The sequence below is a fragment of the Mytilus californianus genome, unplaced genomic scaffold, assembly GCF_021869535.1.
Source record: "Mytilus californianus isolate M0D057914Y unplaced genomic scaffold, xbMytCali1.0.p SCAF_1, whole genome shotgun sequence".
Taxonomy (NCBI): Eukaryota; Metazoa; Mollusca; class Bivalvia; order Mytilida; family Mytilidae; genus Mytilus; species Mytilus californianus.
This window is the reverse complement of record NW_026262581.1, coordinates 9,693,302-9,716,882: the sequence shown is the minus strand read 5'-3', so window position 1 is coordinate 9,716,882 and position 23,581 is coordinate 9,693,302. Positions and strand designations below refer to the sequence as shown.

At 32.7% G+C, this 23,581-nt stretch overlaps 1 protein-coding gene across 1 annotated transcript in view; it reads right to left on the bottom strand.

Moving 5' to 3' along the window:
• LOC127699731 (caspase-3-like) overlaps window positions 1-23,581 on the bottom strand; it is a 34,618-nt gene that overhangs the window by 4,883 nt on the left and 6,154 nt on the right. Inside the window, exons 4-6 of the mRNA XM_052203062.1 lie at window positions 19,975-20,216; window positions 2,515-2,696; window positions 575-740 (exon numbers count right to left, since the gene is read on the bottom strand). Of these exons, the coding sequence (XP_052059022.1) occupies window positions 575-740; window positions 2,515-2,696; window positions 19,975-20,216 (590 nt within the window). The remainder of the gene's footprint in view (window positions 1-574; window positions 741-2,514; window positions 2,697-19,974; window positions 20,217-23,581) is intronic.

Genomic DNA, 23,581 nt, shown 5'->3' with positions numbered 1-23,581 from the left:
GAGGCAACTATTCACTAGAAATATCATAATGTTGATTTAAGCCAATATAGGTCCCAATACATCCTTAAAAGCATTGAAAAAATATATTATTTCCTGATTGTAAAAAGCTCAAGGATTGTCTCAAGTATTTGTTTTTGCTATACAGATATCTGTGTTGACATGAATTATCATTGATATGGTCATTATCATAAATTAACTGTTTACAAAATTTTAAATTTTCGAAATGCTAGTGATCTTCTACCTTAGGAATAGATTACTTTGCTGTATTTTGCAAGACCATTTGAATTTTGAGTCCTCAATGCTCTTCTATTTTGTACTTTTAACTTTTTTGATCGAGTGTCACTGATGAGTCTATTGTAAACGAAACATGCATCTGGCATAGATTTTATAGATATTATTTTTAATTCACATGAAACCACAAGTTAAGAAAAAAAAATTATATGAAAAATTATTTTCGTTTTTTGCTTTTTTTGTCTTTTACCAACTTGTTGTAATAAGATCAAGACCATCTTTTTTATCTAAATACCGGGATTTGTAGTTTAAAACACTGCAACCATTGATATACTACACCTACCAGCTGAAGTAGAATACACTGCTAGGAAATCTGCTTCATTAGGAATACGTATTGTTTCTCCAAATGTCTTGTCATATTCAGTGTAGACAGCACCAGCATCTGCCTGGTTTGGATCTCTTGTAACCTTCATGTTAACCCCATGTCCTAACCCAGATCCTCTACAGGCCTATAATTACAGTTAAATAATGAAATAACTACATACCTAAAATATACTATTATAGTTTTTCTTAAGAGATTTTGATTTGATTCAATTGATTCACTGTAGTTGATTCTTTTTTTTTTACTTTAAACATTTTTAAAAAAACTTCCATTTAAAGTAGGCACAGTGCTTACATCCACTTCATTTGAACTTTGGTGGATAGTTGTCTCATTGGCAATCATACCACATCTCCTTATTTTCATACAGTGAGAACTGATTCTCCTACTCCAAACACCGATTCTGGTGTTTCACAATGACACACTGCAATTCACAGATTCATCCCCCAATTAGTCAAAGTAAACATTCCTATTGGTTGTATTTTATTAACTGTTGATTTAAATAAAAAAACTTCACAAATTTTAAATTGGTGGAAAATATTACATTCTTATATAATATCTTGTTGCTCAGTCTTTAGTTTTCTTTGTTGTGTTTTGTGTACTGTTTGTCTTTTTGTTTTTGGCCATGGTATTGCCAGTTTGTTTTCCACTTATGAGTTTGAATATCACTTTGGCATCTTTCACCTCTCTCATATAAGCCCTTCATATAAAAATATCCATTTTCAGACACAGGCATGCATGCAGGCTCCTATAAATTTAGCCTTTGAATAACTTAAATAAATCTGATACATCAAATGAGTATTTGTTGCTTTACTTACATGAAACACAATATAATATGTAATTGAAAAAGCTAATTTATGCAACGTTTTGCAATTTTTATGGCCAAAATTTTTATGATAGAAATGGTTTGATTTAAACATCAAAATTGGACACCTAAAGTTCAAATATAAAAATGGCCATATTGTCTATAATATATCCTATTGTCATGAAACTTGTCAACTGGCTTTTAATTTACTAAGCTATAAGTCATGCCAAGATTTATTCAAATTAGTCAAGTTTTTCTATTTTATTAGGTCAAGGAACACATTTATCTTTAGATTTTATATTCAACAAATATAGACAAGAAAAAGCAAGATGGGGGATGAAATTACATGTAAAAAATTTTGAGTCATGAATATTAATGTTAAGTAGTTATTTTGTCCAGTTGAAAAGGGTAAAAAATTAGTATGTCTTAAACTTTCAAACTGAATTAAAAAAAATTTCACATAAAACTTTCCATATTTGCAATCTTCCTGTGAAATTTCAGGGATCTGGATTGAAAACTGGATTCAACATCATCATACTATAAGGCTGTTTTTGGATCTTCTCCAAACTAGGGAAGGACAAACAGACTGATGTACAGAGACCATTTCAGTACCCCTTGCTGAGCAATGTGTTAGTGTGAAAAAAAAGGGCCGGATAAGCATTCGCAGGTTTTTTTTGTCTTACTGAATCAACGTAAAGTGTAATTTTCCAATCAAACAAAAACCTTAACTCCTGAACAGCAAAAGATAAAATCATCAATATACAACTTGACATCCATTTTGTCAATAGTAACATGGAAACCATATAAATTGTAATTTCTCAATCAATTAAGGAACATTACTGCAGTGCACCAAAATTAAAAATCGTAAATATAAAAAATGACTTCCATTTTGTTGTTAGTAATAATATATAAAAATATATAAAAATGTCAAAAGCATTGATTGGAACAGTTCTTAAGTTAATGTTAGGACACAGAAGGAGCCACCCACCTGACTGTTCCTTATAGCTCACATAGCCTTTGGCCAGGTGAATTCAGAAATTACAAGTGTGTTAATAAAACATCCCTAGAGGAAAAAAAATCTCATATAAATTTATCATACCTGAAAAATGAAAATTTTTGGCTTAAGAATAAGTTCTTTACAGCTCTCTGCATTGAATAAATCCATTATGGTTTTGATCTTCACAGACATATCTGTCATAAACACATGGTCCTCATTACCATGCGTCAACAAAGCTACAATCAAGCAGTCTGTGTTTTCTAAATTTTTCTTGTCCTTTTTTACTACAAAAATAAATAAATAAACAATTAGATCAACCTTGTTTGATTTCAACAAAAATTGAATATATGGGGCTCTTTGATATGCTGAATCTAACCATGTATTTAGATTTTGGATTTTGTGTCGTTCTCAAATTGGTCCACATTGAGTTCCAAAGAGTCCAAAATCAAACTTTGTTTGATTTCATCAAAAATTGAATTTTTTGGGTTCTATGATATGATGAATCTAACCATGTATTTAAATTTTGGATATTGGACCATAATCGGTAATGGCCATTTAAAAATGGTTAAGTTCTTAGACCACATTCATCATATGTCAGAAACCTACAATGCTGTGTCAAATATTTAATCACAATCCTAATTCAGAGCTGTATCAAGCTTGAATGTTGTGAGCATACTTGTCCTAACTGTTCAGGGTTCAACCTCTGCGGTCATATCAAGCTGCGCACTGCAGAGCATTTTATTATTTGTGGGATACCATTTTTTGTTGATTTCCTTGGTATAGGTAACCGACAAATTTAAATGTCCAACGAAGTACAAATTTTCTAAAGGCTTCACAATATGCAGACTTTGGCAAAACCATGAAATCAAATATCCCACGTAATTCAATCTTACTTTAATCCACAAAATTGATACACACTAAAATAAATGAATTAACAGCCTACAGAATAACAGTTTATGATTAGGTCAATTTAAAGAAAGCCACTAATTATAAAACTATGATATTTGTATAAGCATTTACTCATCTTATTTCCATGGATATTTTTTTGGCCCTGCCCCTCAGTCATATGGTTCTTTGGCTTTGAATCTTTTGCAGTTTACAAAAGTCATGTGAGAAAGGTTGTGATTGTATCAATTTAAGTGAAACCACTAATGACAAGTCTATGATATATGTATTAGCATTATAAAGGCTCATCTCATTTCTATGGATATTTTTTGGCCCTACCACTTCTTACTGAATTCTATGGATATTATTTGGCCCTACCACTTCTTACTGTATTCTATGGATATTATTTGACTCTGCCACTTCTTACTGATTTCTATGGATATTGTTTGGCTCTGCCACTTCTAATTGAATTCTATGGATATTATTTGGCACTGCAACTTCTAACTGAATTCTATGGATATTAATTGGCCCTACCACTTCTAACTGAATTCTATGGATATGATTTGGCTCTACCACTTCTAACTGAATTCTATGGATATTAATTGGCCCTACCACTTCTTACTGAATTCTATGGATATTATTTGACTCTGCCACTTCTTACTGAATTCTATGGATATTATTTGACTCTGCCACTTCTAACTGAATTCTATGGATATAATTTGACTTTGCCACTTCTTACTGTATTCTATGGATATTTTTTGGCCCTACCACTTCTTACTGAATTCTATGGATATTGTTTGGCTCTGCCACTTCTAACTGAATTCTATGGATATTAATTGGCCCTACCACTTCTAACTGAATTCTATGGATATTGTTTGGCTCTGCCACTTCTAACTGAATTCTATGGATATTAATTGGCCCTACCACTTCTAACTGAATTCTATGGATATTGTTTGGCTCTGCCACTTCTAACTGAATTCTATGAATATTATTTGGCTACCACTTCTTACTGAATTCTATGGATATTGTTTGGCTCTGCCACTTCTAACTGAATTCTATGGATATTATTTTGCACTGCAACTTCTTACTGAATTCTATGGATAGCATTTGGCTCTGCCACTTCTTACTGAATTCTATGGATATTATTTGGCTCTGCTACATCTTACTGAATTCTATGGATATTATTCGGCTCTGCCACTTCTTACTGAATTCTATGGATATTATTTGGCTCTGCCACTTCTTACTGAATTCTATGGATATTATTTGGCTCTACCACTTCTTACTGAATTATATGAATATTATTTGGCTACCACTTCTTACTGAATTCTATGGATATTATTTGGCTCTGCCACGTACTCCCACTGAATTCTATGGATATTAATTGGCCCTACCACTTCTTACTGAATTCTATGGATATTATTTGACTCTGCCACTTCTTACTGAATTCTATGGATATTATTTGACTCTGCCACTTCTAACTGAATTCTATGGATATAATATGACTTTGCCACTTCTTACTGTATTCTATGGATATTTTTTGGCCCTACCACTTCTTACTGAATTCTATGGATATTGTTTGGCTCTGCCACTTCTAACTGAATTCTATGGATATTAATTGGCCCTACCACTTCTAACTGAATTCTATGGATATTGTTTGGCTCTGCCACTTCTAACTGAATTCTATGGATATTAATTGGCCCTACCACTTCTAACTGAATTCTATGGATATTGTTTGGCTCTGCCACTTCTAACTGAATTCTATGGATATTATTTGGCACTGCAACTTCTTACTGAATTCTATGGATAGCATTTGGCTCTGCCACTTCTTACTGAATTCTATGGATATTATTTGGCTCTGCTACTTCTTACTGAATTCTATGGATATTATTTGGCTCTGCCACTTCTTACTGAATTCTATGGATATTATTTGGCTCTGCCACTTCTTACTGAATTCTATGGATATTATTTGGCTCTACCACTTCTTACTGAATTATATGAATATTATTTGGCTACCACTTCTTACTGAATTCTATGGATATTATTTGGCTCTGCCACGTACTCCCACTGAATTCTATGGATATTATTTGACTCTGCCACTTCTGACTGAATTCTATGGGTGTTTTTTGGCTCTGCCACTTCTTACTGAATTCTATGGATATTATTTGGCTCTGCTACTTCTAACTGAATTCTATGGATATTATTTGGCTCTGCCACGTATTTCTCACTAAATTCTATGGATATTATTTGGCTCTGCTACTTCTAACTGAATTCTATGGATATAATTTGACTTTGCCACTTCTTACTGAATTCTATGGATATTTTTTGGCTCTGCCACTTCTTACTGAATTCTATGGATATTATTTGTCTTTGTTGCTTCTTACTGAATTCTATGGATATTATTTGGCCCTACCACTTCTAACTGAATTCTATGGATATTAATTGGCTCTTCCACTTCTTACTGTATTCTATGAATATTATTTGGCTACCACTTCTTACTGAATTCTATGGATATTATTTGGCTCTGCCACGTACTTCTCACTGAATTCTATGGATATTAATTGGCCCTACCACTTCTTACTGAATTCTATGGATATTATTTGGCCCTACCACTTCTTACTGAATTCTATGGATATTATTTGGCTCTGCCACTTCTTACTGAATTTTATGGAGATTATTTGGCTCTGCCACGTACTTCTCACTGAATTCTATGGATATTATTTGGCCCTACCACTTCTCACTGAATTCTATGGATATTATTTGGCTCTGCCACTTCTTACTGAATTCTATGGGTATCAATTACTGAATTTTAGACTTTTGATCTTGGGCAAAAATCAAAAGTTTAAATACTTGTTTAGAATCAGCATCTCAAAGAACCCCAAGAACTCAGTTTTTGTTAAAATCAAATCAAGTTTAATTTGGACCCTTTAGACCTTATTGTGGATCAATTTGAAAACCAGGCCCAAATTCAAAAATCTAATTACACAATTAGATTCAGCATATCAAATAACCCCAATAATTCAATTTTTGATGAAATCAAACAAAGTTTAATTTTGGACCCTTATGGACCTTAATGTGGACTTTGAAACCAGGGTCCAAAATCAAAAATGTAAATACAGTTACAATCGGAAAGCAAGCCCTTAGAAACGACCATTGATGCTACTTTCTAAAGACAACAATGGGACTGATATTAAAACCTGCCAATCTGAAGTTGTGTTTATTTTAGCGGAAAAATGAAATTGGCAGCAATTTAAAAAAATCTGTTTTCTGTTTCTTACTTCCCGTAGGAGTCAGACATTGATGTCTTAGGCATGTGTCTTGTTATAAAAGAAAATTTAATTCAAATTTGCCATCCTAAAACAAATACGTTGAAAATTATGCGAATTGTCTGTTCGTTTTTTTCTACTATTTTCACAGATAAACTTACATTATATCAATTAAAAAAATATTCCAAGAAGTATAAAAAATTTGATACGTATCTCAAAGTAAATCAACTATCTAAAGTCTAATGATCTGTCACACCTTATGAAACCGCGTTTGAACTAAATTCTGAAGTAAAGACATTTTTTGACATTGTAGTTTTTTTGTCTCACACATCGATGTCAAAATGCATGTGAACCGAATGTACACACCATTTAGGGACCGACCATTTAACTTCAAGGGAGATGGGGGTTATGGTTTTTTCCTACAAAAATATTCTTATCCCCAATTCGATGAAAAAAATAGTGTGGTCAAGCAGATGACAAAAAAAATATTCTGAATCCAGATTTTCCCCATATCTTATGGTGTTAAATTTTGAAAAAAATAATTTGATTGATAGCGTCGAAAACTAAAAAAAAATGTTCGCTCTGTGCGCGAAAATATTTTTCTGACTCATACAAAATAAATTGCTTCGCCGAGCGCAGCTGGATACAACCGCAGAGATTCAACCCTGAATAGTTGGGGCAAAAATGGACACAATATTCGCGCTTGATACAGGTCTGAATTTGGATTGTAATTAAATATTTGACAACATAATAGGTTTCTGACACAGAATAACTGTAGTCAAAGAACTTAGAATTGGTTATATGATTTGAATTTATATTCAATTTTTTGCTTTTGTGCAATACACTATGCTGTTGCTAATTGACCCACCCCTCCCAAAAAAAAATATTTGAAGAAATTTTCTTTTCAATTTCTGAAATCTGAAATGAGAAAAAATTGTCCCCCCCAACAATTTCTTTTTTACCCCCCAATTGTTTTTTTTTACCTCCCCCCCCCCCCCCCCCTTTTCCAAAAAATAAATTCTTTCCCTCAAGATTAGGTCATAATCTCAATTCAAATTTCCAATGGAGTTTGCAACCATAATTACCCATTTAAATACATCATAAAAGTCTCAAAATAGAAAATGACATACATAATCATGGCTAAAATTAATATTGAGTCCCTTAATCAGCATTTTTAAATAGTAACTTCTAAAAATAAATTTACAGCTAATCACCTCAAGACAATACAACATTTCTTTATATATAATTTAAAAGCAGTGTAAGGGAGGTAATACAAACATAACATTGTACTTTTTTTTAATTGTCCATTAACCAGGAAACCCTTGTTTTTCCCCCTTTTTTGCCCCTAATTGCTAAATGGTTTGAGCCATAACCCCCCCAAAGCCAAGCCTAACCATCCCTTTGTGGTATGGAAATTTGTGGTATAATTTCAGAGAGATCCATACACCATTCCACAAGTTGTTGTCTGGAAACTAGAAAAATGCTTATTTGGGCCCCTTTTTGGCCCCTAATTCCTAATCTGTTAGGACTATTACTCCCAAAATCAATCCCAACCTTCCTTTTGTGGTTATAAACCTTCATAGATTTTTATTTACATTTACTAAAGTTATTGTCTGGAAACCAAATGTCTTCGGACGAAGCAGACGGCGACAACAACGACGACGACGTGATACCAATATACAACTGCAAAATTTTTTGCGATCGTATAAAAACCATAACCCCCCCCCTTTGACTGGATAAATTATTCTCTCTTAGTTAAATGTTTGAAGTTGCCGGAAACAAAAAGGTAAGGTAACGGTAATTTTATATTGTCTGTGCACAAGCTAAAAGCAATATCATGAAGATGAATGGAAAAAATCATTCAGACACTCATGAATCAGTCGTGATGTAAATGTTTTATTTCTTGTGATGAAGGACTCCTGTAAAAGTTAAAAGTTAAAACAAATATTACATGTACTTGTGTTTTAATCACTCTTATTGAATGCATAATCACATAAAATGTGACTTATTTCTGTTAAAAAAAGTAACTATTGACTTATCACTCAAAAACTGCACTGAAATGGGCATAGTAATTTTTTTCAAAATAGAAGAAAAAGTTATTAGAACAAATCTTTCTCAATATAGTTTATTCACAAGTTTATGATTTACCATTTAAAATATTATCCATTAGTGTATGCTTCATTTTTACAATTTGGGTCCATTTTGTAGAACCTGTATAGAATGAGACAATATTTAGTTATTTAGTTTAATTATCAATAAAATGCTCAGCAGGGCGCAGCTTGATACGACCGCAGAGGTCGAACCCTGAACAGTTGGGGCAAGTATGGACACAACATTCAAGCTTGATACAGCTCTGAATTTGGATTGTGATTAAATATTTGACACAGCATAGGTTTCTGACACAGAATGAATGTGGTCTAAGAACTTAAAAATTTTAAATTGGACATTCACCTATTATGGTCCAATATCACAAATCTAAATACATGGTTAGATTCAGCATATCAAAGAACCCCATATATTCAATTTTTGTTGAAATCAAACAAAGTTTAATTTTGGACCCCGATTTGGACCAACTTGAAAACTGGGCCCATGATCAACAATCTAAACACATGTTTAGATTCAGCATATCAAAGAACCCTAAAAATTCAATTTTTGTTAAAATCAAACTAAGTTTAATTTTGGACCCTTTGGACCTTTATGTAGACCAATTTGAAAACTGAACCAAAAATTAAGAATCTAAATACACGGTTAGATTCGGCATATCAAAGAACCCCAATAATTCAGTTTTTGATGAAATCAAACAAAGTTAAATTTTGGACCCTTTGGACCTCAATGTGGACCAATTTAAAAACGGGGCCCAAAATCCAAAAACTTAATACACGGTTATATTCAGCATATGAAAGAACCCCATATATTCAATTTTTGTTGAAATCAAACAAAGTTAAATTTTGGACCCCGATTTGGACCAACTTGAAAACTGGGCCCATTATCAAAAATCTAAATACATGGTTAGATTCAGCATATCAAAGAACCCCATATATTCAATTTTTGTTGAAATCAAATAAAGTTTAATTTTGGACCCCGATTTGGACCAACTTGAAAACTGGGCCCATAATCAAAAATCTAAATACATGGTTAGATTCAGCATATCAAAGAACCCCATATATTCAATTTTTGTTGAAATCAAACTAAGTTTAAATTTGGACCTTTTGGACCTTTATGTAGACCAATTTGAAAACGGAACCAAAAATTAAGAATCTAAATACACGGTTAGATTCGGCATATCACAGAACCCCAATAATTCAATTTTTGATGAAATCAAACAAAGTTAAATTTTGGACCCTTTGGACCTCAATGTGGACCAATTTAAAAACGGGGCCCAAAATCCAAAAACTTAATACATGGTTAGATTCAGCATATTAAAGAACCCCAAGAATTCAAGAATAAAACCCCATTGAAATTGATCAAGAAATAAGCAATTTATACAAAGTATTTCTTGCTATTGCGCAATACTGTACAATTGACAATTTCTTGCTATTGCGCAATATTGTGCTATTGGATATTTCTTGCTATTGTGCAATACTGTGCAATTGAAAATTTCTTGCTTTTGCACAATACTTATTGTATAATAATTTACACATCCTGTTTGGTGTGTATTTCCTACCATATCATTATTATTTGCTTTTAAATATAAATCAGAAATAACCAACTTAAAATGGAAAATTTTAAAAGAAAAAAAAAAGGAAAAAAAGAAAACCTCCCCCCCCCCCCCCCAAATTTTTTTTATCCCCTTATGATTCATCACCCCCAAACTCAATCCCAGCCTTCCCTTTGTGGTATGGTATCTTGCAGTACAATTTCAGAGAGATCCATACAATTGAACACAAGTTATTGTCTGGAAACTAGAAAAATGCTTACTTTTGGCCCCTTTTTCGGCCCCCAATTCCTACACGTTTCGGGCTATTACCCCCAAACTCAATTCCAGCTTTCCCTTTGTGATATGGAACCTTGTAGTACAATTTAAGAAATATCCAAACACTTACACACAAGTAATTGTCATGAAACTAGAAAAATGCTTGCTTTTTGCCCCTTTTTTGGCCCCTAATTCCTAAAATTTTGAGGCAATTACCCCCAAAATCAATTACAGCCTTCCCTATGTGATATGGAACCTTGTGGTACAATGTCAGAGAGATCCATACACTTACACACAAGTTATTGTCTGGAAGTTACAAAAATGCTTATTTTTGGCCCCTTTTTGGCCCCTAATTCCTTAACTTATGGTACCATAACCTCCAAAATCACTCCCAACCTTCCTTTCGTGGTATTGAACCTTATGGTAAAATTTCATGGAGATCCATTAACTTAAACTAAAGTTAGAGTGCGAAAACCAATGTGTCTTTGGACGACGCTGGACGACGACGACGACGACAACGCCGACGACGCCAACGTCATACCAATATACGACCAAAAAATTTTTAATTTTTGCGGTCGTATAAAAATACACACAAAAGCAAACACATTTTCTTTATTCTAAATTATGAATTATTAACATTGAGATAGCTTTGATTATTATTTCTTTTAAATATATAAAACCTATTGCAAGGGAATTCAACTTTAGATTTGATATTTTAACCCTGTCTAGATTCAGTATTTATGCATATTTTGGCCCTGGCCTATATGCAGGAGAAATTTATTTAAGTGTTAGTACTATTTGGTTATGGCAGTAAACAAATATACCAAAATATTAAAGGAACTTATGGAATAATATCTTATGATCCAGAGTAACTGCAAAGCCCTATTTCAGTCCAGAGACTATATTTTGAAAATGATAAAATATAAATACCTATTAAAATGTTTTACATATATCTGTAGTATAAAAATATAATGAATTGTATTTAGTTAAAAGGTAATTAATTATTTAAATTATGTTCAATTGTAAATTATAGCATATGGTGCTAAAATAACAATTGTTCTACTTTGTTTGAAGTGTCAACAAAGGGACGTAACTCTTAAATGACTTTTTGAATGAAATCGACTCATTTCAGTTGAATAAAAAATGACCAAAAAAAACCCCCAAATATGGTAGTCACATGACTTCCTTTGTTGTCTTTAGAAATGGGGTCAAACCGGGGTCAGCTTAACGACTGAGTTAGATTAGGCATATCAAAGAATCTCAATAATTCAATTTTTGATGAAATCAAACAAAGTTTAATTTTGAACCCTTAGGACCTCAATGTGGACCAATTTAAAAATAAACTGCTTTGCTGAGCGCAGCTGGATATGCCCACAGAGGTCCAACCCTGAACACTTGGGGCAAAAATGGACACAATATTCAAGCTTGATACAGGTCTGAATTTGGATTGTAATTAAATATTTGACTTATTACAGGTTTCTGAATAAATGTAGTCAAAGAACTTGACATTGGTTATATGAATTGAATTTATATTCAATTAAAGATTTCTTGCTGTTGTGCAATACACTGTGCTGTTGTGCAATACTTAGTAAATCTGTTGTCAGACTATAAACAATAAAATCTTATAACTCGGAAATGTAAAATTGAAAATTTATAAAAATCAAAAGGGAACTTACAAAAATAGATATAAACAATTTACCAAAATTTCATAAAAAATGCTGAAAGCATTTTTGAGTTATTGTCCGAAAACTGGAAAATCTCCCTTTTTGTAATAAATAAAACCCCATAAATCGGAAAAGTATAGTCTATAATTTATAAAAATCAAAAGGGAGCTCATGTCAATAGAAATAAACAATTCATCAAAGTTACTTGCAAATTGGTGAAATTGTTTTTGAGTTATTGTCTGGAAACTGGAAATTCCCCTCTTTTTTAATGAATAAAACCCCAAAACTTGGAAACGGTAAATCCGAAATTTATAAAAAAACTAAAGAGAGCTGACGTCAATAGATATAAACAATTCACAAAAGTTTCATGCAAATTGGTGAAATTGTTTTTGAATTATTGTCCGAAAACTGGAAAATCCCCCCTTTTTTAATGAATAAAACTCGGAAACAGTAAATCCGAAATTTATAAAAAACGAAAGGGAGCTCACGTCAATAGATAGAAACAATTCAACAAAGTTTCATGCATATTGGTTAAAGCATTTTTGAATTAATGTCAGACATGTTGATGACGGACGGATGGACAGACAGACAGACGGTCAACAGTATACCATAATACGTCCCGTAAAGGGGCGTATAACAAGGCCAAAAATCCAAAATCTAATTACAAGGTTAGATTCAGAATATCAAAGACCCTAAGAATTCAAGACTTTGGATTAAACCTCATTAAAATTGGTAAAAAAATAAGCAATTTATACTAAGTATTAGAAAAGTTCTGTTTTTGGCCCCTTTTTCCTAAACGGTAAGGGCCATAACCCCCAAAATCAATCCCAACCTTCCTTTTTTGGTAGGGAACCTTGTGGCACAATTTCATAGAGATCCATACTCCATAGACTTTTACTCAAGTTGTTTCAAGGAATCCAGAAAATCCTTGTTTTTTTTGCCCCTTTTTGGCCCCTAATTCCTAAACGGATAGGGCCATAATCCCAAAATCAATCATAACCTTCCTTTTGTGGTAGGGAACCTTTTGGTACAATTTCATAGAGATCTATACACTTCTACTTAAGTTATTGTCTGGAAACCAAATGTCTTAGATGACGACAAAGTAATATCGATTATACAGCCGAAATAAAAATGAATCCACAGTATTCAAATCATTTTAATCTTTTTCAACTGACTAATATCAAAATCACTACTTCAGGAGCAGAAATAAACAAGTCTTTTGGTTTTTTAAGTTGTTCTCTCATTGAATACACTTGCATCTCCTTTTTATTCATAAGTATACATGTGCACATATTTTTTATTTGGTCTTCGAGAGACCAAAAGTGACATGAAAAAAATATTTACTACATCCTTAGCAACTTTCCCTGAACATTCTTCACAAGAAAACAAATATGAAGTTGTCTTGTGAAGAATTTTGATAAATCATGAGAATGCCTAAATGATAATGAGCAACAATAACAGTCCATAGAAAAGGCAAAATATGGTTCTTTACCATGACAATGATCATGGGTAAGGTGGACAATCCTAACTTAAAGTTAATTATACTTATATCGCTGAGGTTGAAAATACAAGTAGCACAATGTTGACCAAGGTCCATGAATTCACCAATGGGTGTAAAATATATTTAATAAATGTGGATAGTGTCCACATGTGGACACAGATGATGCCCCGGCTTGCATATCATATAGTTATAAAGGGACATAACTGAAGAACGGTAAAATTGACGCTACCCAAATTTGAACTTGATCTGAGTTTTCTGTTAATAAGCATTGTGTTTAAGTCTCATAACATTTGGTTGAGGCAAACTTAAGTAGAGAACAGAAACTAAAAATTCAGCAATTTTTCTATTTGTAAACATGCATAACTCTAGAACGGTTGTGTATAAGATTTATAACATTTGGTTGAGACAAACTAAAGTTAGAGAAATGAAACGAAAAATTCAGCAATTTTTATGTTTATAAAGGGACAAAACTCAAGAATGGTAAAAGTGACGCCACCAAATTTCGTACTTAATCTGTATTATGTAGTAATAAGCATTGTGTATAAGTTTCATAACATTTGGTTGAGGCAAACTAAAGTTAGAAAACGGAAACAAAAAATTTGTACTTGATCTTAGTTTTGTGGTAATGAATATTGTGTATAGGTTTCATAATGTTTGGTTGGGCAAACTTAAGTTACAGAATGGAAACTAAAAGTTTTGCAATCTTTCGATTTATAAAGGGGCATAACTCAATAATGGTTAAAGTGACACTACCCAAATTCAACTTGATCTGTGTTTTATCAGTGGAAGTCAAAATTAAACATTGCATTGTATAAAGCATTGATTGTAGTTGATTCAACTATAATAATGGACAAAGGAAGATAACTCCAATTTTATAAATAAATTGATATTGAGAAGAAAATGAAAATTTTGCAATTTTTCCATTTCTAAAGGGGCATAACTCTAGAACGGTTAAAGTGACGCCACCAAGATTCAAACTTGATCTGTGTTTTGTGGTATTAAGCATTGTGTATAAGTTTTATAACATTTGGTTGAGGCAAACTAAAATTAGAGAACGGAAATGAAAAATTCAGCAATTTTCCATTTGTAAAGGAGCATAACTCTAGAACAGTGAAAGTGACGCCACCAAAATTCAAACTTGATCTGTGTTTTGTGGTAATAAGCATTGTGTATAAGTTTCATAACATTTGGTTGAGGCAACCAAAGATAGAGAACGGAAACCAATTTGTGGACGTACGTAAGTTCGTAGGTACGTACGTACAGACGGACAAGGGTAAAACTTAATGCTCCCTCCGCCACGGCGGGGGCATAAAAAGTTCTAGAATATGAATTTTTCAAACATGGTAATATGTTTTTTATAAGCAATGATAAAAAGAATAAGCAAGCATATATTCAGAACAAAATTTTCAGAAATACATGGTCCACAATGAGGATTATATTTGTAGACAATGACAATCAAAGGGCAATAATTGTAATCACGTGCCTATATGGAATGTATGCTTAGCTAAAGTTGTTGTTAAAGGTCATATTTTTTACACAACCATGACAATTCAGGAAAGCAGATTACAAAGTTATATGTTCATATCAATCTTAACAAAATTTACATCCATGTAATTCCTGAAGAAATTATCTCTTCACAGTTTAAAGCATTAAATAAATCATTCCGTTCATTTTCATTTCTTTAACTTTTCTTATTTAAAAATTTCTTATCTGGAAGGCCAAATCGCAGAAAAACTAAGAAGTACAAGTTGAAGCATTGAAAGTAAATAGAGACAGTGTATAACTTGCAGATTTTTTTTCATACATTTTCCAAATTTATTTTCCTATATGTTATGCATGAAATATTAAGCAGGGGCACGGAATTTCATGTTTTAAAAATTTGGTGATTCATTTGAAGGTAAAGTAGTGACTTGGTTCAGTTAAAAAAGGTCAAAAATTAGCATTTCTGAAGCTGTCAAACTGACAGACCTCCTTAACATTGAAATGTCCATATTTAGAGATAGAGCTGGTAAACTTTTCTATAGTTTGGTATAATTTTTCCCAATAGTAGTACACTACACTGCAAAAATATTTTTGAGATAGAGCAGGTACAATTTTTTTAATTTGAATCAAGTAAGCATTCATCATTAGGAAGCATGCACAGAAAGTATGATACAATAATCAAATTAAAGTGTATCCTTTTTTAGTACTCTAGTATACAAATTGAAAAAAGCATATACCAAATCCATGAATAACTTTAATTCAGTGTCTGCAACTCTGCATTAAAAAATCAAAGCGTGAAAGCGCTGTAAAGGCAGTTAATTACAGGTTGTGTGTATTTTTAGTCCAGTTATATCATTATCTTGCATAGTACAGTGTACTTATCAGAGGTGGCTTTCAGTATTTAAGATTTAGAGTTCTCTAATGATATTGAACAAGTTTTATGAATGTCATATTCTGAGCACTATATGAAGGCGATTGTTCTCACTTGTTTATGAACTAGTGCCATTAAGTCCAGTTTGTACCTTGTTTATCTATGTTTAGAGTCAAATACTGTTTCATATAGTTGGGCATTTTCTTTTTAGTAATAAATAAATGTTATCAACTGTATTTTATTCAACTTTGCAATTGTGGTTTGTTACTAGTAAGTATGGATGATAGTTGTTTCATTGGCAATCATACCACATCTCCTTATTTATATAATGATCTATATTCAACGACCTCAGGTACAAAAAAAATGTATGTAACTAAACTATGATTGGAAACCTTTGACTTCTTTTTTTTTATATAAACTTTTGATTTGGACCATAGAACTATGTAGAATAAATGTACATTGTAACATGTCAACTCTTTCAATGACAATACTTTTTTTAGAAACTATAACTCCAAGCAAAATTATATTTCCAAGTATAAAGTAATTTATGAATGAAAAAAGGAGTTCTTAATTAAGAAATAAACTGATTCGCTGAGCGCAGCTGGATACACCTGCAGAGGTCCAACCCTGAACAGTTGGGGCAAAAATGGACACAATATTCAAGCTTGATACAGGTCTGAATTTGGATTGTAATTAAATATTTGACATATTATAGTTTCTGAATAAATGTAGTCAAAGAACTTGAAATCGGTTATATGAATTGAATTTATATTCAATTAAAGATTTCTTGCTGTTGTGCAATACACTGTGCTGTTGCGCAATACTTAATAAAGCTGTTGCCAGACTATAAACAAATAAAGTTCAATTTCTTCTCAATGTCATATTTGAAATTTATTGAAATCAATAGGGAGATAACATCAATAGCTATAAATAATTCACCAAAGTTTCATGCGAACTGCTTAAAGCATTTTTGAGTTGTTGTCCAAAAACTGGAAAATCCCCCCTTTTTTAATGAATAAAACCCCATAACTCAGAAATGTTAAATCTAAAATTTATAAAATTTTAAAGGGAGCTTACGGATTGATAATTTAGTCTTAGATGCAAGATTTTTTTATCAGTTGTTAGTGGCTTTGAACTAGCTGTCAGTAACTGCGAGTACTCTCAGATCTGTACTCAGTGTCTTTTTGTTGTTTGGATGTACAACTACCCGGCCACGTCCACTTGTATTTGTATTTATCCATCTGATGAGTTTTAAGCCTCTTTCAACTGATTTTTATAGTTCATTCTTATATTGTACTGTTACACCACTGTCCCAGGTTATGGGGAGGGTTGGGATCCCGCTAACATGTTTAACCCCGCCACATTCTGTATGTACATGTATGTGCCTGTCCCAAGTCAGGAGCCTGTAATTCAGTGGTTGTCGTTGTTTATGTGTTGCATATATTTGTTATTCGTTCATTTTTTGTACATAAATTAGGCCTTTAGTTTTCTTGTTTGAATTGTTTTACAGTGTCATTTCGGGGCCTTTTATAGCTGACTGTGCGGTATGGGCTTTGCTCATTGTTGAAGGCCGTACTGTGACCTATAGCTGTTAATTTCTGTGTCATTTGGTCTCTTGTGGAGAGTTGTCTCATTGGCAATCATACCGCATCTTCTTTTTTATATTTACATCAACAGATATAAACAATTCACCAAAGTCAAGGTGAGACAACAAAACTTAGTTGTAAGATCTCTGAAATTTTTTACACGGTACGAGTTTTTCTCATTGTTGGAGATTGTACGGTGACAGTAACACCTGTAACTGCTTAAACCCATTTCTCATGCACTTTGGTTCGATAAACTCACTGAATATCATACCACATCTCCTTATTTTTATATGCATTACAATTTACATGTGCATGTAATTGTAAATATATATATATCAGAACAAAATTCATTGCGTCACTTTTATTTATGCATCCTTTGGCACAATACAAGTTCTAAAATTACACAACATAAAACAACTAAATGTTATTTCAGATGAAAGTTTTGTTTCAGTTCCATTCATAGGATTTATTAGAATTTTGTGTTTTGCCAAGTCCAATAATTGGCTCTACAATGTATGTGCACGTGTTAATTGGAGACTTTTCTATCTCGTATAAGAGTTTTGGAACTTATTCTGTTTCTTTTTTTGAAAAAAGTTAGCAAACAAATCTTGCACATTTAAACCTTTGTCTGCCATCACACTGTCACCTGGATCACATAATTGAACTATTCTACATCTTTCAACTATTTCACAGTCACTGGTACAACCAACATATGCATTAGAGGCATAGTTGACTAAACCACCAGGTGTTGAATATACAAGTATTTTCAGTGTTTCTGTTTTTATATGATGAAAAGGTTGCCTGAGCTCTAGGAGCTTTAGGTTTTATCAGGGATATTCTGTGCTGTCAATCATAATCCAAGTTGTAGGAAACTTTAATTTGAAGTTGGATGGCGAAAAATACCTGACTAAACCACTAGATGGCCAAGTGTAAGCCTCACACCACTGTTTAGACATAAAAACAATCCATGTATACACAATATTATTAACACTAGATTCAATCTAGAATCTAGACAGTTCAAAGTTGGTTGTATAATGCCTCAATTTCATCAAAGTCCTAAAAAAACTGATTTTCAACTGACACCCTATAGCTATCAATTTGAAAATATATGTATCTCAAACAATGTGCTGCTGGACCAAGTGTGGTCAAAACAAATAAAAATTTAGTATACAACTCTAAACCGGTATAAAAATGCATGGCTGTGTCACGTGTCTTCATTTCAAAATTCTCTGCTGAAAACATAGGCATTGATGGTGTTTGCGTAATTCCATCTGTGAAGCTCAACATTAGCTCGGCAGTTGGTGGTGGACAGTCATAAATCCTTTCTGCAGTATGAATGACTTCTTCAGGAAAACCAACTTTACAATCAAAACTTTCCTCTAGATTTCTACTACAATATTCATCAAGTTTAGTTCTTTTGTTTTCACAGGAAACTGCCCTGATTTTTCTTATAGTTTCCTGCACGTAGTCTTTTTCAGTAAAATGTGCCTTGCAAACAACAGCTTATTGAGATGGACTCCACGATTTCATCGTGTTCTCTTCCAATCTGCGTATGGGCCATGGCTTTGATCCAACTTTTCCTTCTTTTTAAGTCATTTGGAAATGCATGTCCTCCTCTTAAATGACATCCAGGTACACAACAACAAGTACTTGGCATCGTTTATTAAAAATGTAACTGTTCTAGTTGCACAGTGCAGAAACAGGAAGTTGAGGAACAGGATGGGCTAACACGGCGCCACCTATTCAGGAACGATAATTTGCTACTTTACATTACTGCGAAATAACGAAATAACAATAACGTTAGACGGGTTCACGTGCATAAACAGAAATGCGCTTTAAATTGTATAATATAATTCATGTTCAGTCGACCTTTAATTATTATATCAACGACTGAAATGATTTATAAAAATCTAGATTGCAGATAACACTCGAAATTAACCCGACCTCTTTCCACACGGAATTCAAATAAATCTAGTTTGTCAATCGGTTGACTGCTTATAATGCAAAATACAAATAATTCAAAAGTTTTTAAAACTAACAAAACACAATGATCGTTTCTCTATTTCCCAATGTAAATGAAATGAAACAAAAAACATTTTATATCACAATAAGAAGAGGAGAGAATTCAACATTTCTGGATCTACTTGGAGCCTAATGACCTCCCACGTAGATAAGTTGGATATCGCGGAAGGAAGGATTAACCCGGCAACTAGAAAGGCATTAAAGCACTGCCTTTAAAAAACCAATTGAGTGACAGTGAGCTGAAAATTTATGGATAACAAACGTGTCATAAATAATTGGGGTGAGCCATATATTTCATGCTTCATAATGAAGCGTACAATTTTTATCTGAAAACAGAATATTAAAATTTAAACAAAACTGTTTTTTAAGTCTTACTTTCATTAAATTTTTCCATCATATCTTCATTACTGGCATCATTCAAAAGATCACTATCAAAACCCAGTTCCTGGAATCTTTGGAAGAGAGATGAGGCATCCACATCACTTCCTTTACGATCAGGTAAATTCAAGTTTTCGTTAAATTCTATGTTGTTGATCACTACTGCTATCCCAGCACTTACTGGATACCTCTCTTGGTCCAAATGTTTTTTGGATATTGTACCTGGGCCTGAATTGGTACTAAAATTGAAATCATTTTCATATAACTTGCCTTATGACATTTATGGTATAATGTACAAGTGTACATTTTTTTTTAAGTTTACACTTTTATATTGTAGTTTATCTTGTTATTACCAATTATCATAAATGAGTAATAATCATTTATGTTAAATTGATGTATTATAAAGTACTCTTTCCTACCACGCATTTTAACTGATACATAAGGGCAATTTGGTGGATTATTTAAATGTTTTATGTTTTCTATACATGACAAAATCATCGGAAATTAGTTAATTTTTTTCTCCAATTTGCACTGCATGTAAGCTAAGCTTGATTTTGTTTCTTTTAGTTGCTCTTACTTGACGGAGTACCAGAATGTCCTCAAAAACAGTAGTTTAGCTGTTGAAAAAATTATAGATCCCAGAGTCAAAAGTCGGTATATGAAATAAAATGCTCCGCAGGGCGCAGCTTGATACGACCGCAGAGGTCGAACCCTGAACAGTTGGGGCAAGTATGGACACAACATTCAAGCTTGATACAGCTCTGAATTTGGATTGTGATTAAATATTTGACACAGCATAGGTTTCTGACACAGAATGAATGTGGTCTAAGAACTTAAAAATTTTAAATTGGACATTCACCTATTATGGTCCAATATCCAAAATCTAAATACATAGTTAGATTCAGCATATCAAAGAACCCCAAGAATTCAATTTTTGATGAAATCAAACAAAGTTTAATTTTGGACCCTTTTGATCTCAATGTGGACAAAAATGATAACAGGGCCCAAAAATCAAAAATCTAAATACATGGTTAGATTCAGCATATCAAAGAACCCCATATATTCAATTTTTGTTGAAATCAAACAATGTTTAATTTTGGACCCCGATTTGGACCAACTTGAAAACTGGGCCCATAATCAAAAATCTAAATACATGTTTAGATTCAGCATATCAAAGAACCCTAAAAATTCAATTTTTGTTAAAATCAAACTAAGTTTAATTTTGGACCCTTTGGACCTTTATGTAGACCAATTTGAAAACGGAACCAAAAATTAAGAATCTAAATACACGGTTAGATTCGGCATATCAAAGAACCCCAATAATTCAATTTTTGATGAAATCAAACAAAGTTAAATTTTGGACCCTTTGGACTTCAATGTGAACCAATTTAAAAACGGGGCCCAAAATCCAAAAACTTAATACACGGTTAGATTCAGCATATTACAGAACCCCATATATTCAATTTTTGTTGAAATCAAACAAAGTTTAATTTTGGACCCCGATTTGGATCAACTTGAAAACTGGGCCCATAATCAAAAATCTAAATACATGGTTAGATTCAGCATATCAAAGAACCCCATATATTCAATTTTTGTTGAAATCAAACAAAGTTTAATTTTGGACCCCGATTTGGACCAACTTGAAAACTGGGCCCATAATCAAAAATCTAAATACATGGTTAGATTCAGCATATCAAAGAACCCCATATATTCAATTTTTGTTGAAATCAAACAAAGTTTAATTTTGGACCCCGATTTGGACCAACTTGAAAACTGGGCCCATAATCAAAAATCTAAATACATGGTTAGATTCAGCATATCAAAGAACTCCATATATTCAATTTTTGTTGAAATCAAACTAAGTTTAATTTTGGACCCTTTGGACCTTTATGTAGACCAATTTGAAAACAGAACCAAAAATTAAGAATCTAAATACACGGTTAGATTCGGCATATCAAAGAACCCCAATAATTCAATTTTTGATGAAATCAAACAAAGTTAAATTTTGGACCCTTTGGACCTCAATGTGGACCAATTTAAAAACGGGGCCCAAAATCCAAAAACTTAATACACGGTTAGATTCAGCATATTAAAGAACCCCAAGAATTCAAGAATAAAACCCCATTGAAATTGATCAAGAAATAAGCAATTTATACGAAGTATCTTCTTTTGCACAATACTGTGCAATTGAATATTTCTTGCTATTGCGCAATACTGTACAATTGACAATTTCTTGCTATTGCGCAATATTGTGCTATTGGATATTTCTTGCTATTGCACAATACTGTGCAATTGAAGATTTCTTGCTATTGCGCAATACTGTGCAATTGAAGATTTCTTGCTATTGTGCAATACTGTGCAATTGAAAATTTCTTGCTATTGCACAATACTTATTATATAATAATTTACACATCCTGTTTGGTGTGTATCTCCTACCATATCATTATTATTTGCTTTTAAATATAAATCAGAAATAACCAACTTAAAATTAAAAATTTTAAAAGAAAAAAAAGAGGAAAAAAAGAAAAAAAAAAGAAAAAAAAAAATCCCCCCCCAAAATTTGTTGAACCCCCTTATGATTCATCACCCCCAAACTCAATCTCAGCCTTCCCTTTGTGGTATGGTACCTTGCAGTACAATTTCAGAGAGATCCATACACTTGAACACAAGTTATTGTCTGGAAACTAGAAAAATGCTTATTTTTGGCACCTTTTTGGCCCCCAATTCCTAAACGTTTCGGGCAATTACCCCCAAACTCAATTCCAGCTTTCCCTTTGTGATATGGAACCTTGTAGTACAATATCAGAAATATCCAAACACTTACACACAAGTTATTGTCATGAAACTAGAAAAATGCTTGTTTTTTGCCCCTTTTTTGGCCCCTAATTCCTAACATTTTGAGGCAATTACCCCCAAAATCAATTACAGCCTTCCCTTTGAGATATGGAACCTTGTGGTACAATGTCAGAGAGATCCATACACTTACACACAAGTTATTGTCTGGAAGTTACAAAAATGCTTATTTTTGGCCCCTTTTTGGCCCCTAATTCCTTAACTGTTGGTACCATAACCCCCAAAATCAATCCCAACCTTCCTTTCGTGGTATTGAACCTTATGGTAAAATTTCATGGAGATCCAATCACTTAAACTAAAGTTAGAGTGCGAAAACCAATGTGTCTTCGGACGACGCTGGACGACACCGGACGACGACGACGACGACGCCAACGTCATACCAATATACGACCAAAAAATTTTTAATTTTTGCGGTCGTATAAAAAGTCTATTTATACTTTAAGTCATCAACATAGACAATTAAATATATTTAACGATATTTAAGACATATTAAACAATAGTAAACTCAATCATACTTATAATTTCTAAGGAATTCAGGAAATTATGCTGATATTTTTGTATGACAAAAAATGCAAGGTTTCTGCTGGCGATTGCCATTTTCGCATTTTGACAAAAAAATAAAAAATTGTGGCAATTAAGATTCATTTTTGGCGAAAGACTTTGGCAAAAGAAATATAATGGTTCGACACGAGAGTTCAAAAAATTTCCCCAAATATGGTCTGTCTAAAATATTTAATACATTTTAGTCGTA